The sequence below is a fragment of the Lontra canadensis genome, unplaced genomic scaffold (assembly GCF_010015895.1).
Source record: "Lontra canadensis isolate GAN:19392208 unplaced genomic scaffold, GSC_riverotter_1.0 scaffold11, whole genome shotgun sequence".
Classification (NCBI taxonomy): Eukaryota; Metazoa; Chordata; class Mammalia; order Carnivora; family Mustelidae; genus Lontra; species Lontra canadensis.
In genome coordinates, this window is record NW_022631005.1 from 18,720,156 (window position 1) to 18,734,907 (window position 14,752).

Consider the following 14,752-nt stretch of genomic DNA (forward strand, 5'->3'; position numbering starts at 1 on the left):
GATGGTAAGATGGTTCCTCTTTCTCCATAACCTTCCCAACTTTTGTTGTTTCTTGCCTTGCAAATTTTTGCCATTCTAACTGGTGTAAGGTGGTGTCTCAATTGTCCACAAGTTTTTCTTAAAAAGTTCAGATTGCCTTCTTTATAATTAAAAACAAGATTAATAACAAGGTCTCTTTACACAATAGAGGATGTAGTATGTTCTGATGATTCTCTGGGGCTTATGTTTCTCCTCATAATGTCTGCTTCCAATAGGACTGTTGGCACACATAGCCATTCTTTATGCACTGCATCAGTCTAAACAGGAACAAAGATACCTTTTTCTTTCCCCTAACTCCTTTCCAACCTCACTCCAGAATGTGGTAGCATTACATATTTATTACCTTCCTGTCTGATATGAATTATACTATATAACACTTTTTAATAAAATAGTTATTAATTAATTTATTTATTTGAGAGAAAGAGAGAAAGAGAAAGCTGGAGAGAGGACAAGCACTAGCAGAGAGAAGGGCAGAGGGAGAAACAGGCTCCCCACTGAGCAGGGAGCCTGATGCTGGGCTGAATCCTAGGACCCTGGGATCATGGTCTGAGCTGAAGGGCGGATTTTTTTTTTTTTTTTTTTTTTTTTAGTTTTTAAAAATTTCTTTTCAGTGTACCAGAATTCATTGTTTATGCACCACACATAGTGCTCCATGCAATACGTGCCTTTAATAATACCCATACCAGGCTGACCCAACTTCCCACCCCCTGCCCCTTCAAAACCCTCAGATTGTTTTTCAGATTGTTTGTTTACCATATTCTCTCATGGTTCATCTCCCCCTCCAATTTCCCTCCCTTCTCCTCTCCATCTCCCCATGTCCTCCATGTTATTTGTTATGCTCCACAAATAAGTGAAAACACATGATAATTGACTCTTTCTGCTTGACTTATTTCACTCAGCATAATCTCTTCCAGTCCCATCCATGTTGATACAAAAGTTGGGTATTCATCCTTTCTGATGGAGACATAATACTCCATAGTGTATATGGACCACATCTTCTTTATCCATTCGTCCGCATGAAAAAATGTTCATCATCACTAGTCATCAGGGAGATTCAAATCAAAACTTCACTGAGATACCACCTTACACCAGGTAGAATGACCAAAATTAACAAGACAGGAAACAACATGTGTTGGAAAGGATGTGGAGAAAGGGGAACCCTCTTACACTGTTGGTGGGAATGCAAGTTGGTGAAAAGCGGATTCTTAACCCACTGAGCCACCCAGGCACCCTAGAATTATATCATACTACTTTAAAAGTAAAAGTGAGTTGGGAGAATTTGGAGGGGGAGAGAAACCATGAGAGACTGTGGACTCTGAGAAACAAATTGAGGGTTTTGGAGGTAGGGGGGTGGGTATCATGGAGGGCACGTATTGCGTGGAGCACTGGGTGTGGTGCATAAACAATGAATTTTGGAACACTGAAAAAAATAAAATTTAAATAAAAAGACAAAAAAAAGCTAAAGTGAAAACAATTTAAAAATTTAATGGGAAATGTGTCCACCCATGTATTATTCTAAGTATTATTTCCAGCTTGATCTTAAAGCACAGTTTTGATCAAAATATACTTTCTTTCTAAAATTTATGTGGTTTCCCATTGCACCCCAAATTAAAAATAAGTTTATCATCTTGACATTCAATGACCTATGTATGCATTCTTTCCTAAACGTAATTTCTCAGCTACTTCATCCTCAGAGTTTTAATCCAGTTCTTTTCACTTGGTGACTATGTGATTTTAAGCAAGTTACTTAAACTCTATATAACGTCATTTTCTTACCCATAAAATGTAGGTAATGGTAGCACCTGATTAATAGATATGTTGTAATAAACTAATAAATATAAATCATGTATTATAGTGTCTGGCTCCCAAGATAATACTCAAAAGAGGTTAACCATGTTACTGTCATTATGAAGTACTTTCACCATTCATGCATGCTCTACCCTCCAGAAAACTGAAAAGTGAGGTCACTATTTTCCCAACATATTCTAGTCCTTATATCTATGCTTTCAACAACATTGTTTGTTCCACCGGCATTTCCATCTCTACATTGCCATTTCTGTTCCTCTACTAAGGCAAAGCTGAGATCAAATGCCATCTACCATTAAGGAACTTTTAACACTACTAAACAGGTAGGTCTTACTCTGTTTGTGCTGCTGTAACAAAATGCCCAATTTTGGGGTGCCTGGGTGGCTGAGTGGGTTAAAGCCTCTGCTTTCAGCTCAGGTCATGATCCCAGGGTCCTGGGATCAAGCCCCACATCGGGCTTTCTGCTCCCCAGGGAGCCTGCTTCCTCCAATCTCTTTGCCTGCCTCTCTGCCTACTTGTGATCTCTGTCTGTCAAATAATTGGGTAAAATCTTTAAAAAAAAAAATTAGCCCAATTTGGGTGACTTGTGAACAATAGAAATTTATTTCTCAGAGTTCCAGTATCTGGGAGTCTGAGAGCAGGGTGCCAGGTTGGTCTGGTGAGGACTTCTGGGTCACAGACCTACTGTACTTTTATATGATGGAAGGGGCTAAGGATCTCTTTGGAGACTCCTTGGTAAGGTATTAATCCTATTTATGAAGGGTTAACTACCTCTCAAAGCCCCCACCTCCTTAGTATCATCACCATTAGGAGTTAGGGTTTCAACATACGGATTTGGGGGGATACAAACATTCAGACCATAATAACATATAGCTAATCTTTCTTTGAAACTCAATGCCACTATACATCTTTTATAAAAGGCATCAAACCTGACTTTAAAAATATAGACCTTTTATATATACTTTAACCTTTCTACTAGATTATATTTTTCTTAAAGACAGACTATTTTACTAATCTTCAGATTCCAGTTGGATACCTTAGATCTGTAAATAGTAAATAATAAAATAAAAATACAATAAATAAACCATTTCCATCCAAACAATAGTTTAGCATAAATACATTGTGACAAATAGTGCTAAGATAAATTAAAACATAATTGTAGTGATATGCTTTTTTTTTTTTCTTAGTTCAACTCTGTTTTTAAGTCAGTTTAATGTTTCCACATTTGGTTCATGTTTTATTTTATAATTTATAAAACATGATATAATAGTTTCCTCTGATATATGGTATGATATTCCTAATGTTACTCAGTTCAGTAAATATATGTTTCCATTAAAAAAATAATTGAGGGAAATAAACAAATTTGGCCATCTAAATTTCCAACATGAAAAGAAAAAAAATTTAAACCCCATAACATTTTTTTGTTTTTTCCACTTATATTAATTTCATTCACATTTTTAGTTTGGCTGACTTTGCTTTCTATTTTATTTTTGAATAATACTTTCCCTCATTTTTTAAACTATGTAATTTCCTAATACTTCATATTCAGCTTTTTCTGATTTTTGCACAAATTTGGAAGATTTTTTTTTTTAATTTATAGTATCTTTATACAGATTGCTCTATTTTTTGTTTCTTATTGTAGTTCACCTTCCTATGGCAGGTTGCATCATTTTTTTTTTAAAGATTTTTATTTATTTATTTGACAGACTGAGTTCACAAGTAGTCAGAGCAGCAGGCAGAGAGAGAGAGAGAAAGAGAGAGGAGGAAGCAGGCTCCCTGCTGAGCAGAGAACCCGATGTGGGGCTCAATCCCAGGACCCTGGGATCATGACCTGAACCGAAGGCAGAGGCTTTAACCTAATGAGCCACCCAGGTGCCCCGGTTGCATCATTTTTTATTACAAATTGTTAGCATTCTTATTTCTCATTTCTAACTTTATCCCATTTTCATTATTTTTAAAGACTTTATATAATTTGTATATGATAAAAGTAAAACTTTGAAAATCCCTCTTTCTATTATTTCAAGTTATATTTGTTAACAACTGATTCCTTGGGCTGCACAGATAATAGTTTTCTGTTTTCTTACACATTCAGCCTTACTGTGACTCTTCATTTTATATATTTTACATGTGAGTCATTATTTAACTTTTATACAGTTGAACCTGAGATTCTTTTTGTTTTTTTGTTTTTTCATCTTTGAATCAAGATGTATTAAGGTGCAGCTACTGAACTTCATTTAGTGGAGAAAATTGCTCACAATTGCAGAATAATTAGAACACAATAAAACTAGTTAATAAACATATATGTATATATCCATGTACATACATTTATTATGACATAAATATTTATTAGGTTGACATTTATGTGTAAGTAACTGAATCCATAATTCTAATAATATAAAAGGAAAATAGTTGAACTTATATTCTTAGAAATGAATGGAAGAATAAGAAGTTTAAAATAAACCTGAAAAAATGAGTTTTATTCATTCTAAAAACATTCATTTAGAGTGAACCATCTGTCAAAATCATATTATTATAAGTATATACATATACATTTAGTATATTCCTGACTATGAGAGGATAAGGATATGTTTGCAAAGATGTGGTTATAGTGGCTTGGAATTTAAATAGGGATTTTTATGAATCTACTCAGATTCATAGCTTCTCCATATTTCCAAGTTTCTCTTTTTAATTTACAGTTTCCTATTCAGTCTTCAAAAATTATAGAGCTAATTAATGTAACATGTGTAATAGAAAAAAACACATACTTATCATACAGAGCATAAATACACATCCTTATAACTGTTTGGGAGAGAAAATACCTGTTTTTTATGCCATTGACATATGATGAATGTTGAAGAAGATGAGGACAATTTTCCTTCCCCACCACGACACATTTGACAGGCTGTTGGAGAGGTTTATTCAAGTGAAGTCTTCATTCTCTAAGTTAGAATATTCATTGAGTGCTTTCTTATGTTTCAATCTCTTCTATATGGAAAGTTAATATTTATTACTTCTCACTAAATGTTGGTGTATGTATTCCTTTGACTAAAGTGATCTAACATGTTTTCCAAATATTCCTTTGGAAAAACTGTCCACTGACTCTAAGGATGAGATTTTTTTAAGAACATCACATTTATTTTGATGAGACTTATATCCTTATTACCCAAGCTAATGGTGCTCTTACCTTGGTATGTGGAAATTTGAGGTAATGATGAACACTGGAGATCAGACTTAGTGTGGGTTGAGACAGATTACCTATGCAGGCTTTCATGAAGTAGGAAAAAAAGATTTGTATCCTTAACCCCTGACTATTTTTGTGGGTTCTTGTGTTTCACTGGCTTCCTCCCACCACCATAAGTAGGCGCTATGTTACTTGTGTAAAGAGGGAAACCACGGCTAATAATTAACTGAGACACATGAACGTTAATTCAATGAAGCATATCACAACTAATAAGCATCCTTCCTCCAGTGTGTCATTTGAATTTTTAAAGTCACCATTATCAAATCAATCTACTTCAAATTATGAAGCATCTGACTTTATTGGTTTTCTGTTTATCAGAAGTTACAGAATCAGTGGTTGCTATATTTTACATTAAAACAATCAATTAATTCACTCAAAAAGCAACTATAAAAATCAGATAGATTGATCAGTTCTGTCAAGAAAGCATTGACTGTGTTGACCATTAATTCATTTTCATCTCAGTTTCTAAGAGGAATCAGTGTTCCTTCATATTCTAGCCTCACTCCAAAGAATGTTTATTACATAAGTAAATTTACTGACTAGTAGCCAGTACGAAGTTATTGTCTACATCTGGACTTGTCATAAAACTTGGAAGCAAAGAAACTTTCTGTAATGGTTCACTTTTTAATGAGAGACAATTTTCACTAAAGGTCATTTCAGTTGTCAAATGAAAACTGTAAGTACTGACAGGCTAGCAATATGTCTTTGTTAACCTCATAATACGGCCACCTAAGACCCTTTCATAACCTGAGAAATCTATGATCCGATAGGTTTTAGGAATGCTTAGCTCAACTGGAAAACAACAGAGGTAGGAGTGTTGAAAAGGGACTAAGTTTGGACTTCTAAATTAGGGAATGGCAAGGGCAAGCATTGCATGGTTCAAGATGGATTTAAGAGGTTGAGAGAAAAGCCAACTAACTAACCAAGCTTAGATGTGGTCCTTTGACAAGGTTACGTCAAGCAGATATAATCCACGATTTTATTAATTCTTTTGAGAGAAATCTGTATTGTAGAAATTATCTCAGCATTTTAGAGACTTCTTTTTTGGGGGGTTAATTAATTGCATAATCTCATTGAGACTTTTTATTGTTGTTTGTTTTGATGTTTTGATTAAATCAAAAACTTCTAGTGTCTCTCTGAAGGTGGAGAAGAATTTTATCCCTTGATTGAGTTAAATCCTTAGCAGGTAAAATCCAAATGCTAGTCTATCTGCATAAAACACAGGGAGCCTGATATCTCTACTCACATCAGAAATGATGAGAACCATTAAATAATAATTTAAAAGTTCAGACTTATTTAATTATATTACTCATAATATACATATTTACCTTTCTCCTACATTCTCAATGTTCAGTGTCAGTTTCTTGAATAATCAAATGATGTTTATGAAACTTTCTGTTAGCCAGTCTTTCTCTGGATTCTATTTTTCAGTTAAGAAAACCAAATTATTTTGTAATATTTCACCGAATGCTTCTAAAGAAATCTACCCTGCAAGAATTCCATGTGTCCATTTTATGTATTCAGAAGTTTGTATTGAATAACCACTGGATTCTAAATGCTAGAGATACAGCAGTAGAAGTAGAAAATAATAAATCAGCAAAAAGGTTTTTATACAATGTTTGGTGGCGATAAGGGGAAAATGAAGCAGGGAAGGTTTATAGGGAGTTTTCATATAGAGTTTGTAGGGACTTGTAAATTTTACAAAGTAGAGTAGTAAGAGAAGTCTTCACCAGAAAGGTAACATTCAAATAACACCCTAAGGGAGGTGAGCGAGTCAGGCATTCTGATACATATGAGGTGATTACTCTAGGAACAAGGAAGCGCTTCTGAGATGGAAGCTTATTTGGCTTGTTGTTCAAGGAATGGTAAGAAGGCTGGCGGGTCTGGAGGGAAATATAGATCATGGAGGGCTTTATAGGGCATTATAAAGGCTTTGGCTTTTATTCTGATTGGAATGGGAGCCTTTTGAGAAATTGGACAGAAGACTGACTAGATTGACATTAATGTTTTAAAGATATAACCCTGGCTGTTGTGTTGAGATAGACTAAAGAGGAGGAGGGAATTGATGAAAGCAGAGAAATCAGTTAGAAGGTTTTGGAATGATCTAGTTGAGAGATGATGGCAGCTTGGAGCGGGGTGGTAGCTAGTAATAGTCACTGAGAAACGGTGGGATTTCTGATAGGTTTGGCATCAGAATCAAAGATATTTATTGATACTTTGGATATAGGGCAGAAAAAAAGAAGAATTGAAGGTTTCCAAATTTTTTATTTCCTAATTAGCACAAAAGCTACACTGATTATGACTGTATCACTAAACTCTTTCAATACCTTCACATGATAATTTCGGTCAATTAGTACATATTCATTAAAAACTCACAAATCCTAACATGAGCAAAGATGAATTATTCTAAAAGTAATATCAAGCAAATTTCTTTAATTTCTACAATCTTATTTTCGTGACTATAGAGGAAAAACATGGAAAGAAGTAGCTGAGTAATCATGGGGATGGGGGTCAGTCAAGAAGCCAGTGTGGTTGAAGCCACACTATGGGCCTATGAGCTTTACATGTTTAACTCTAGAAAATCCATTTCTGGCTTTATACATCCACTTCAAAAACGCATGCCCTTGCTCACAAGGGAATCCTATAACACTGTATGGAGATAGGTAATCCCAGATCCATCCTCATTGCTAAAAAAAAAACAAAACAAAACAAACAAACATAAAACCAAAACAAAACCAAAAAACAAATAACAACTCCCATCACTTACTTTATTTACCGACAATGAAAGTAAATAGCATTGTCCTCACATTTACACAACACATTACAACTAAGAAAATAAAGAATACGAATGCTCAATGGTGTAGGTTTTCCTTAGAGAAGTGAACCGAAACATATAGTGAAGCATATAAAAGAATCATTAATAAATACTTTTGCAAACTTTTTTTTATTTTAAAAATGCATTAAAATATAAGGATAAGTTCTAGAGAGTGATGTAAAATTCGGAAAATATTTTGACTCTTATTGAACTCGCTTCTTTCTCTTTTATTCCAGAACCTACAGATAGGTTGCCTATGCTATTAATTGCAAATTCTGAAACAATTGAGGTTTTCTATCTCAATGGAAGTAAAATGGCAACCTTGAGCTCAGTCAATGGAAATGAAATTCATACTCTGGATTTTATTTATAACAAAGACATGATTTGTTGGATTGAATCAAGAGAATCTTCAAATCAGCTCAAATGTATCCAGATAACAAAAACAGGAAGATTAACAGATGAGTGGACAATCAATATTCTTCAGTCCTTTCACAGTGAGTATTTCAATTCATATTCAATTCAATTCACCCTTTAAGGATTTCATTTATCAATAAACAGGATTCTTAGATTTTTCTAAAATACTATTTGGCTATCAGAAACCTATATATGCAAATATGAATATGCTTAAATAAATGTATTCACTACCTGTTTTGAATATGCACACACATACACATTTTCACTGTTTACATAAGTAGTAAGTTACAGAGCTAATTTTAATTCTTTCCTTAATGCTTATTACAGTGTCACTTAAATGAGAATTGTAATTTGCCACTGAGTGATAGTTCACGATGTGGTAGTGAAGGTGGGATTTTTAAAAAGCAAGAAACAGAATTTATAATTATAAGCTCATCAGCTGTAGTGTTTGTTAAAATGCTTTAAAACTATCAGATTTATGCTAATTGGTAACAACTACCTGTGTTTGTTGACTTTTTTCTTAGCAAATCAGAGTTTTTATGCATCTTCCAAAAGAGTGATTTGTGATTTTGATTTACTTTGATTTCTCATGCCAGAAATTCACAAACTAGCAACTGTACTTCCTACATATTACCATAAATTGAAATCAAATTACATTGTTACACAGACCCACACATTAGTTTCTCCTTTTGTGCTGGTGCTTGCTCTCTCTCTCTCTCTCCTGACCTCTACCCCTCCAACATAAGAGTGTAAATTTTATTTGTGCTTGCCTGGAGAAACTGTATGCATGAGAAATTCAAGATATGTCCACTTATTTTATGATTTACAGGAAAAAAATATTCTTGAAAACACTGTGAAAGTAAAAGTTGGTAGAAAATAAAGAAAAATGTGCAGTCAAGTTAAGAAGGAAAAAAAGTGCTGTGAAAGAATAAATATAGTTTTCAGATGTAGAATGTTTGATGATTTGGATTCAATAATTATATTTTATTAATATTTTTGACATGCAATTAAAGGGATTGACTATTAATCTTTATTAAACATAAGAAATAATACCATGTAATATGTAATAAGTATGATTATATTAAATGAATCAGTGGCAAAAATTATAAAAATGGAATATAAAAGTATGATTGTATATAGTTAAGTGAACATAAATAAATGTTTAACAAATCAAATCCAATGCTTTGAAAATCCTCTTAACATAAATAAAAATTGCTAAATCCATTTATTGTGACACTGGACCACAATGACTAGTGAAAGCAGTAGACACTGGCCATTTTCAATGATTCTATGGAAAATGATAATTCCTAATAAATTATAAATAACAAGGGCTACCTGCACAAGGAGTGCTGCTATGTGATTTGAATATTTCATCCATTGGCTGAGCCAGTTGTTGGAAACTGTTCAAAAAAAAAGACCCCAGTCTCTGCCATGTTAGTGATTACCTTAACTAATCCAAATGCATTTGTCCCTCACAAATGGAATACTGACAGTCAGCTAGGATATTCACTAAGTTGCCATGTAAAATTATCTTCCAGGTTCACTTAAACAACTTTTCTACATTTAATATGCTTTACTAGTAATAGCAATTTCTTCTATAATATGTATTTTTAAAACTATTTTTTAAACTTTTTTTTTTTTTTTTAGTAAATCTAGGGATTTACTAAATTGGTCAAGCAATTGCTTATTAGAACATCTACAGAATATAGTTTGTAACTTAGATTGCATTTGAGTTATATGACAATTCTTGGCAAATCTAGAAAACTGAAGAGATTTTTGTTAAGCAATTCACTGAAATGCTGAATAGAACATTCATTTTGAATGGTAAATAACAAATGCAATGGAAATCTTCTAATTGTAATAAATATTTTTTGATAAAGTAAGATAAAGTCGTATTTAAGCTATGCAATTTCAGTCACTGTAGAAAAGAGTAATTAAATGTGTGGAAGTAATTTAATGATGGGAGTGGAGAAGAGGTGTGAGCAGGGCTGGGCTCCTCTACCATTGCTTGTAAACCAAGCATTTTATCAACATGTCAGAGAATAGCTGCCCTTGTATATGGTGGGCTCTTCATTCACTGTGACAGTGTTTGAGTTGATAATGAAGTTGCAATATTCCTTGCATGTATAATTACATAAAATCCCTGCTGTACGATATAAGCAAAAATAATGAACTGATGGGAGTATGCCTGAATACCTGTCATGATCCACTCTTGAATAGATGCTTTTCTCTGAATTTGCCTGAGGAAAGCATTCTTTTTTGAAAAAAAAAAAAATAATAATTTTTTTTTCCAAAAATTTACTGTGAGGAAAAAAGCAGTCATTATAGGTCAAACTGAGTTACATTTAAATTTTGCATAATTGTTTATTTTAGAAGTTTAGTGTAATATTAAAATCTATATTTGCTATCTCATCTCACTGGATACATAGTACATTTCTATATGACCTTCCTTTTTTGTCATAGAAAAAAATTTTAGCTACAGATCTCAGATATATTAGACAATCCTGAGTGGCTAAAACAAAGACAGAGATGGAAAAGCTAAATGTTCTGTTCTTTCTTCTACATTAGAAAGGCAGATACTGGTACTTTCAAAGAAGATGCCAAATCTCCCACAAATAATATATATAACTGCTGTGTGTGTGTGTGCGTGTGTATAGCTAGTTAATATGACATATTCCTGCAGGATCTGGAATTTTAGCAAAATGATCAGGCCACCCATTGAGTTCTAAAAAAAAAAAGGTAAGGTGGAAAGAGACACTCAAAATTAGCAAAGATGATCTGAGGACACATTTCCAGAGAACTTTCAGTATTCCCTTTCTGTACCATATGCTTAATGTTGTAGGCACGGATATTAAATTGTGTCTTAATTTTTACATTAACCTTGGATGAATTTATACTTTGAAATAAGTTAACCATTCTGATTTACAATCAGTATGCAATCATAAAAGACTGTCCTGAATGCCTAGTAAAAAGAAAAGAAGAACAAAACAAAAACAAAAACAAAAAAACACTCTCAGCACTCTGTTCCTCTGTAAATTTGTCTTTACTGTTAGTTCAGTTGTCAGGCTGCAAAGAATTAAATTACTGGGGTACCTGGGTGGCTCAGTGGGTTAAAGCCTCTGCTTTCAGCTCAGTTCATGATCCCGGGGTCCTGGGATTGAGCCCCGTATCGTATCGGGCTCTCTGCTCAGCAGGGAGCCTGCTTCCCCCCTCTCTCTCTGCCTGCCTCTCTGCCTACTTGTGATCTCTGTCTGTCAAATAAATAAATAAAATCTAAAACAAAACAAAACAAAACAAAACTAAATTACTATTTATTGCCATTTGGCAACATGCTTGAAACTCACCAAAGCAGATATTAGACATGTGCTATGCTTCAATTGTTGTTTTTTTTTTTCCTATGAATTTGGTGAACTATACCTTGCATAATAGAAATGTATTCCCCCACAAATTTCTCTTGAGGTTATGTAGAATTTTAAATCATTAATCTCATAGTATGTTTTTGTCTAGATTCTCATGTCTGTTTGTTTCATTATAGATTTTAATAATCAAATGATCCCATCATGATGCCATATACCAAGTAGAACAAAATATTTTAGTTTTTTTTTTTTTAATCTACCAATTTGAAACTTGGAAGTTAAAATGCTCTTTTCATGATGATTAAATAAGTTTTTGTCCTATATATGAAATCCATGACATGTAATTACTGAAATCTGTTTCTGTCTTAATAAACTCTATTGTGATAGAAGAAAGAAGGAAATGAGGGAAGGAAAGAAAAGAGAAAGAAAAAAAGAAGCTATTATTTTTATAACAAGTAGCCCTAGTAAAATAATTTCTGAAATAGTATTTATTTGATAATTTTCTTTATAAATATGCTAATATAATTGTTTACTTTAATCTTTTCCTTTTATTTCTCATTTCTTTAAAATAATTTATGTTAAGTAAAATGCGCATTTTTTTCTCCTAGTATTCCTTGACCATTACACATTTTTAATGTTGTAGACACATTTACAATAAGCACTTAGCATCAACTCTAAAGACAGTGAGAAGTAGGAGCATAGTTAAGCAATGTAATAAAACTACCATGTAGCACTTCAGTTTTTGATTAAGATTCTGGGTTTTTAATTTTAAATTTTATTTTTTTCAAGCTCTAACATCTTGTGACTTGTACATTTATTTTAATACTGGTTTATATATCTATCACCACAATATATGGGGTGAAACGAATGGTGAGTTGATATGGTCCTAGCTCTGTTATTAACTGGCAGTCTGACCTTATGCAAATCATTTTAAAATGAAAGAACTTATTCACATAACTGCTGAGATCCTGCCTGGATTTAAACATACTTTTGCCTTCCATTACTTGATGTTTTTCTTGTAATTTGAGATATTTCAGTGTGTGTGTGTGTGTGTGTGTGTGTGTGTGTAGGAATATTTATTTCTTCTCCCTTTTTATTCCTTTCTTATTTTTCTCCCACCTAATCACTCACATTAGGTACACTTCAGTCTCTTTATAATACAAGTTCCTAAAACATGCTCCTTGGGACACATGTTCTGTGTTCTGTAAGACACTTTTGGAAAAATGATTTTGTGGTCAAATGGGTTTAGGAAATTTTGCATGCTATGGAACCTATTGGAGATTTATATGTATGTAGCATGTTAAAGATTATTCAGAATTCTTCAATAAAGTACCTGTTTTACTTTGTGTAGCCCAGGATTTCCTTTACTTAAGTATTGAACACTTGATTGATATTTTTGTGGGTACGTCTGTGAGTGTCTTTCTTTGGGTACTTGTTTCTAAGGAGGTGATATGAGTGTGTGTATAGGCCTAATATGTACCATTATCCCAAATATCTAGGGTTTTATGTTATCCACTTTGAGAAATATTGCTTTAAATGTCTTAGGGAGAATCACTCAGATTGGATTCTCTCATCACTTTTTTTTTATATATTTACTGTCTTTGTGGCTAAAGAGCTATACAAGCTGTGTGTGCAAGAAGCTGTAGAGACTGACTCTAATCACAGTTTTCTAGCTATTTCTTCCTAATGGCCCAATTCATTTTAGTCTGCACTCAAAGAATATAGGGTCCAGATACCACATACGCTGAGATTATGATAACACACCAGAGTCTGTTTCAGAATTAGAGCTGACAGGAATCAGATATGCAATAAAGATTTGCACATATGTGAAATTCATTCCAGGAAAAGCCTAGCCTAAAAGATCATTTGTGTTTGAGGATGGTAACAAGGAGTATATGTTAGTCCTAATTTTAAAATACAGTGTCTGGTAACTTTTAAGTTTTAAAACTTTTTTCCAGAGTTAGGTAAGAGTATGGTGACAAAATCTTTTGAGGATAGAAGAGCAATGTCAGTCAAAGAAAAACAAATACCATATGATTTCACTCATATGTCGAAATTAAGACACAAAACATGAACACAGGGGAGGGGAAAGAAAAATAAGACAAAAACAGAAAAGGAAACAAACTATTAAAAATTCTTAACTGGGAAACAAACTGAGGGCTGCTTGAGGGAGGTGGGTGGGGAGATGGTATAGCAGGGTGATGGGTATTAAGGAGGGCACTTGATGGAATGAGCACTGTGTATTATATGAAACTGATGATTCACTCAATTACCTCTGAAACCAGTAATATACTATATGTTAATTAAATTGAATTTAAATTAAAACATAGCAATTTCAAACAAGGAGATGTTGATATAGATGGTGAAGGATTTTTTAAAATGTTTGTGAAAGACAGATCTAGATTAAATAGGTATATATATACTGTGTTGGAAGCATATTCATAGCTGTTCTAGTTGTCAAAAAGGTAGCTTTCCATAGTGTAGTCCTGATAATTTTCTAAGCACCTCCTAAAACTTAGAAGGCCTCAACTCCATTATATGCAATTCCCTTTGCTTTGATTTTGTGCTTAACAAATAACTTTTAGGTTTGGTTTCTCACATACCATAAATTCCTCTTGGGAGGAATTTGTTAGGAGGGTGCCCATTAGTAATTGTGTCACTGGAACATCCCATCAGTAGTTAAAAATTGACAAATTGACATTCTGGTTGATGTCTTGGTCTCCTGGGAGTCCGGTAAACATGAAATAATTCTCCAAAGCCTGCTAAGCCTTTGGTTAACAACTCGAACAGTGTTCCTAAAATTGCAACTCTAATGATTAAATCTGGGCTTAAGATGTTCTGTAAATCATTATCCTTTTAATGATAATATTTACTTGATAAAATTTTGTTTTCATCTTCCTTCATGGCCATCAAAACTAAGCAACAAAGGGTTATGTCTGGCAGGAAGAAAGATGGCATCATTTAATTCTACTGACATAAACATGGAGGTTTTAAAAATAATCGTTCTATTGTTTGCTTTTGTTATCACAAAGAGAGATACTTAGTTGTTTCTGAAGTTCTGAACAGGAACAACACTCAGTT

General features: G+C 33.3%; 1 protein-coding gene across 1 annotated transcript in view; it reads left to right on the forward strand.

Annotated features, from left to right (window-relative positions):
• LRP1B (LDL receptor related protein 1B) overlaps positions 1-14,752 on the forward strand; it is a 1,927,222-nt gene that overhangs the window by 894,135 nt on the left and 1,018,335 nt on the right. The window contains exon 6 of the mRNA XM_032856138.1: positions 8,138-8,395. Coding sequence (XP_032712029.1) covers positions 8,138-8,395 — 258 coding nt within the window. The remainder of the gene's footprint in view (positions 1-8,137; positions 8,396-14,752) is intronic.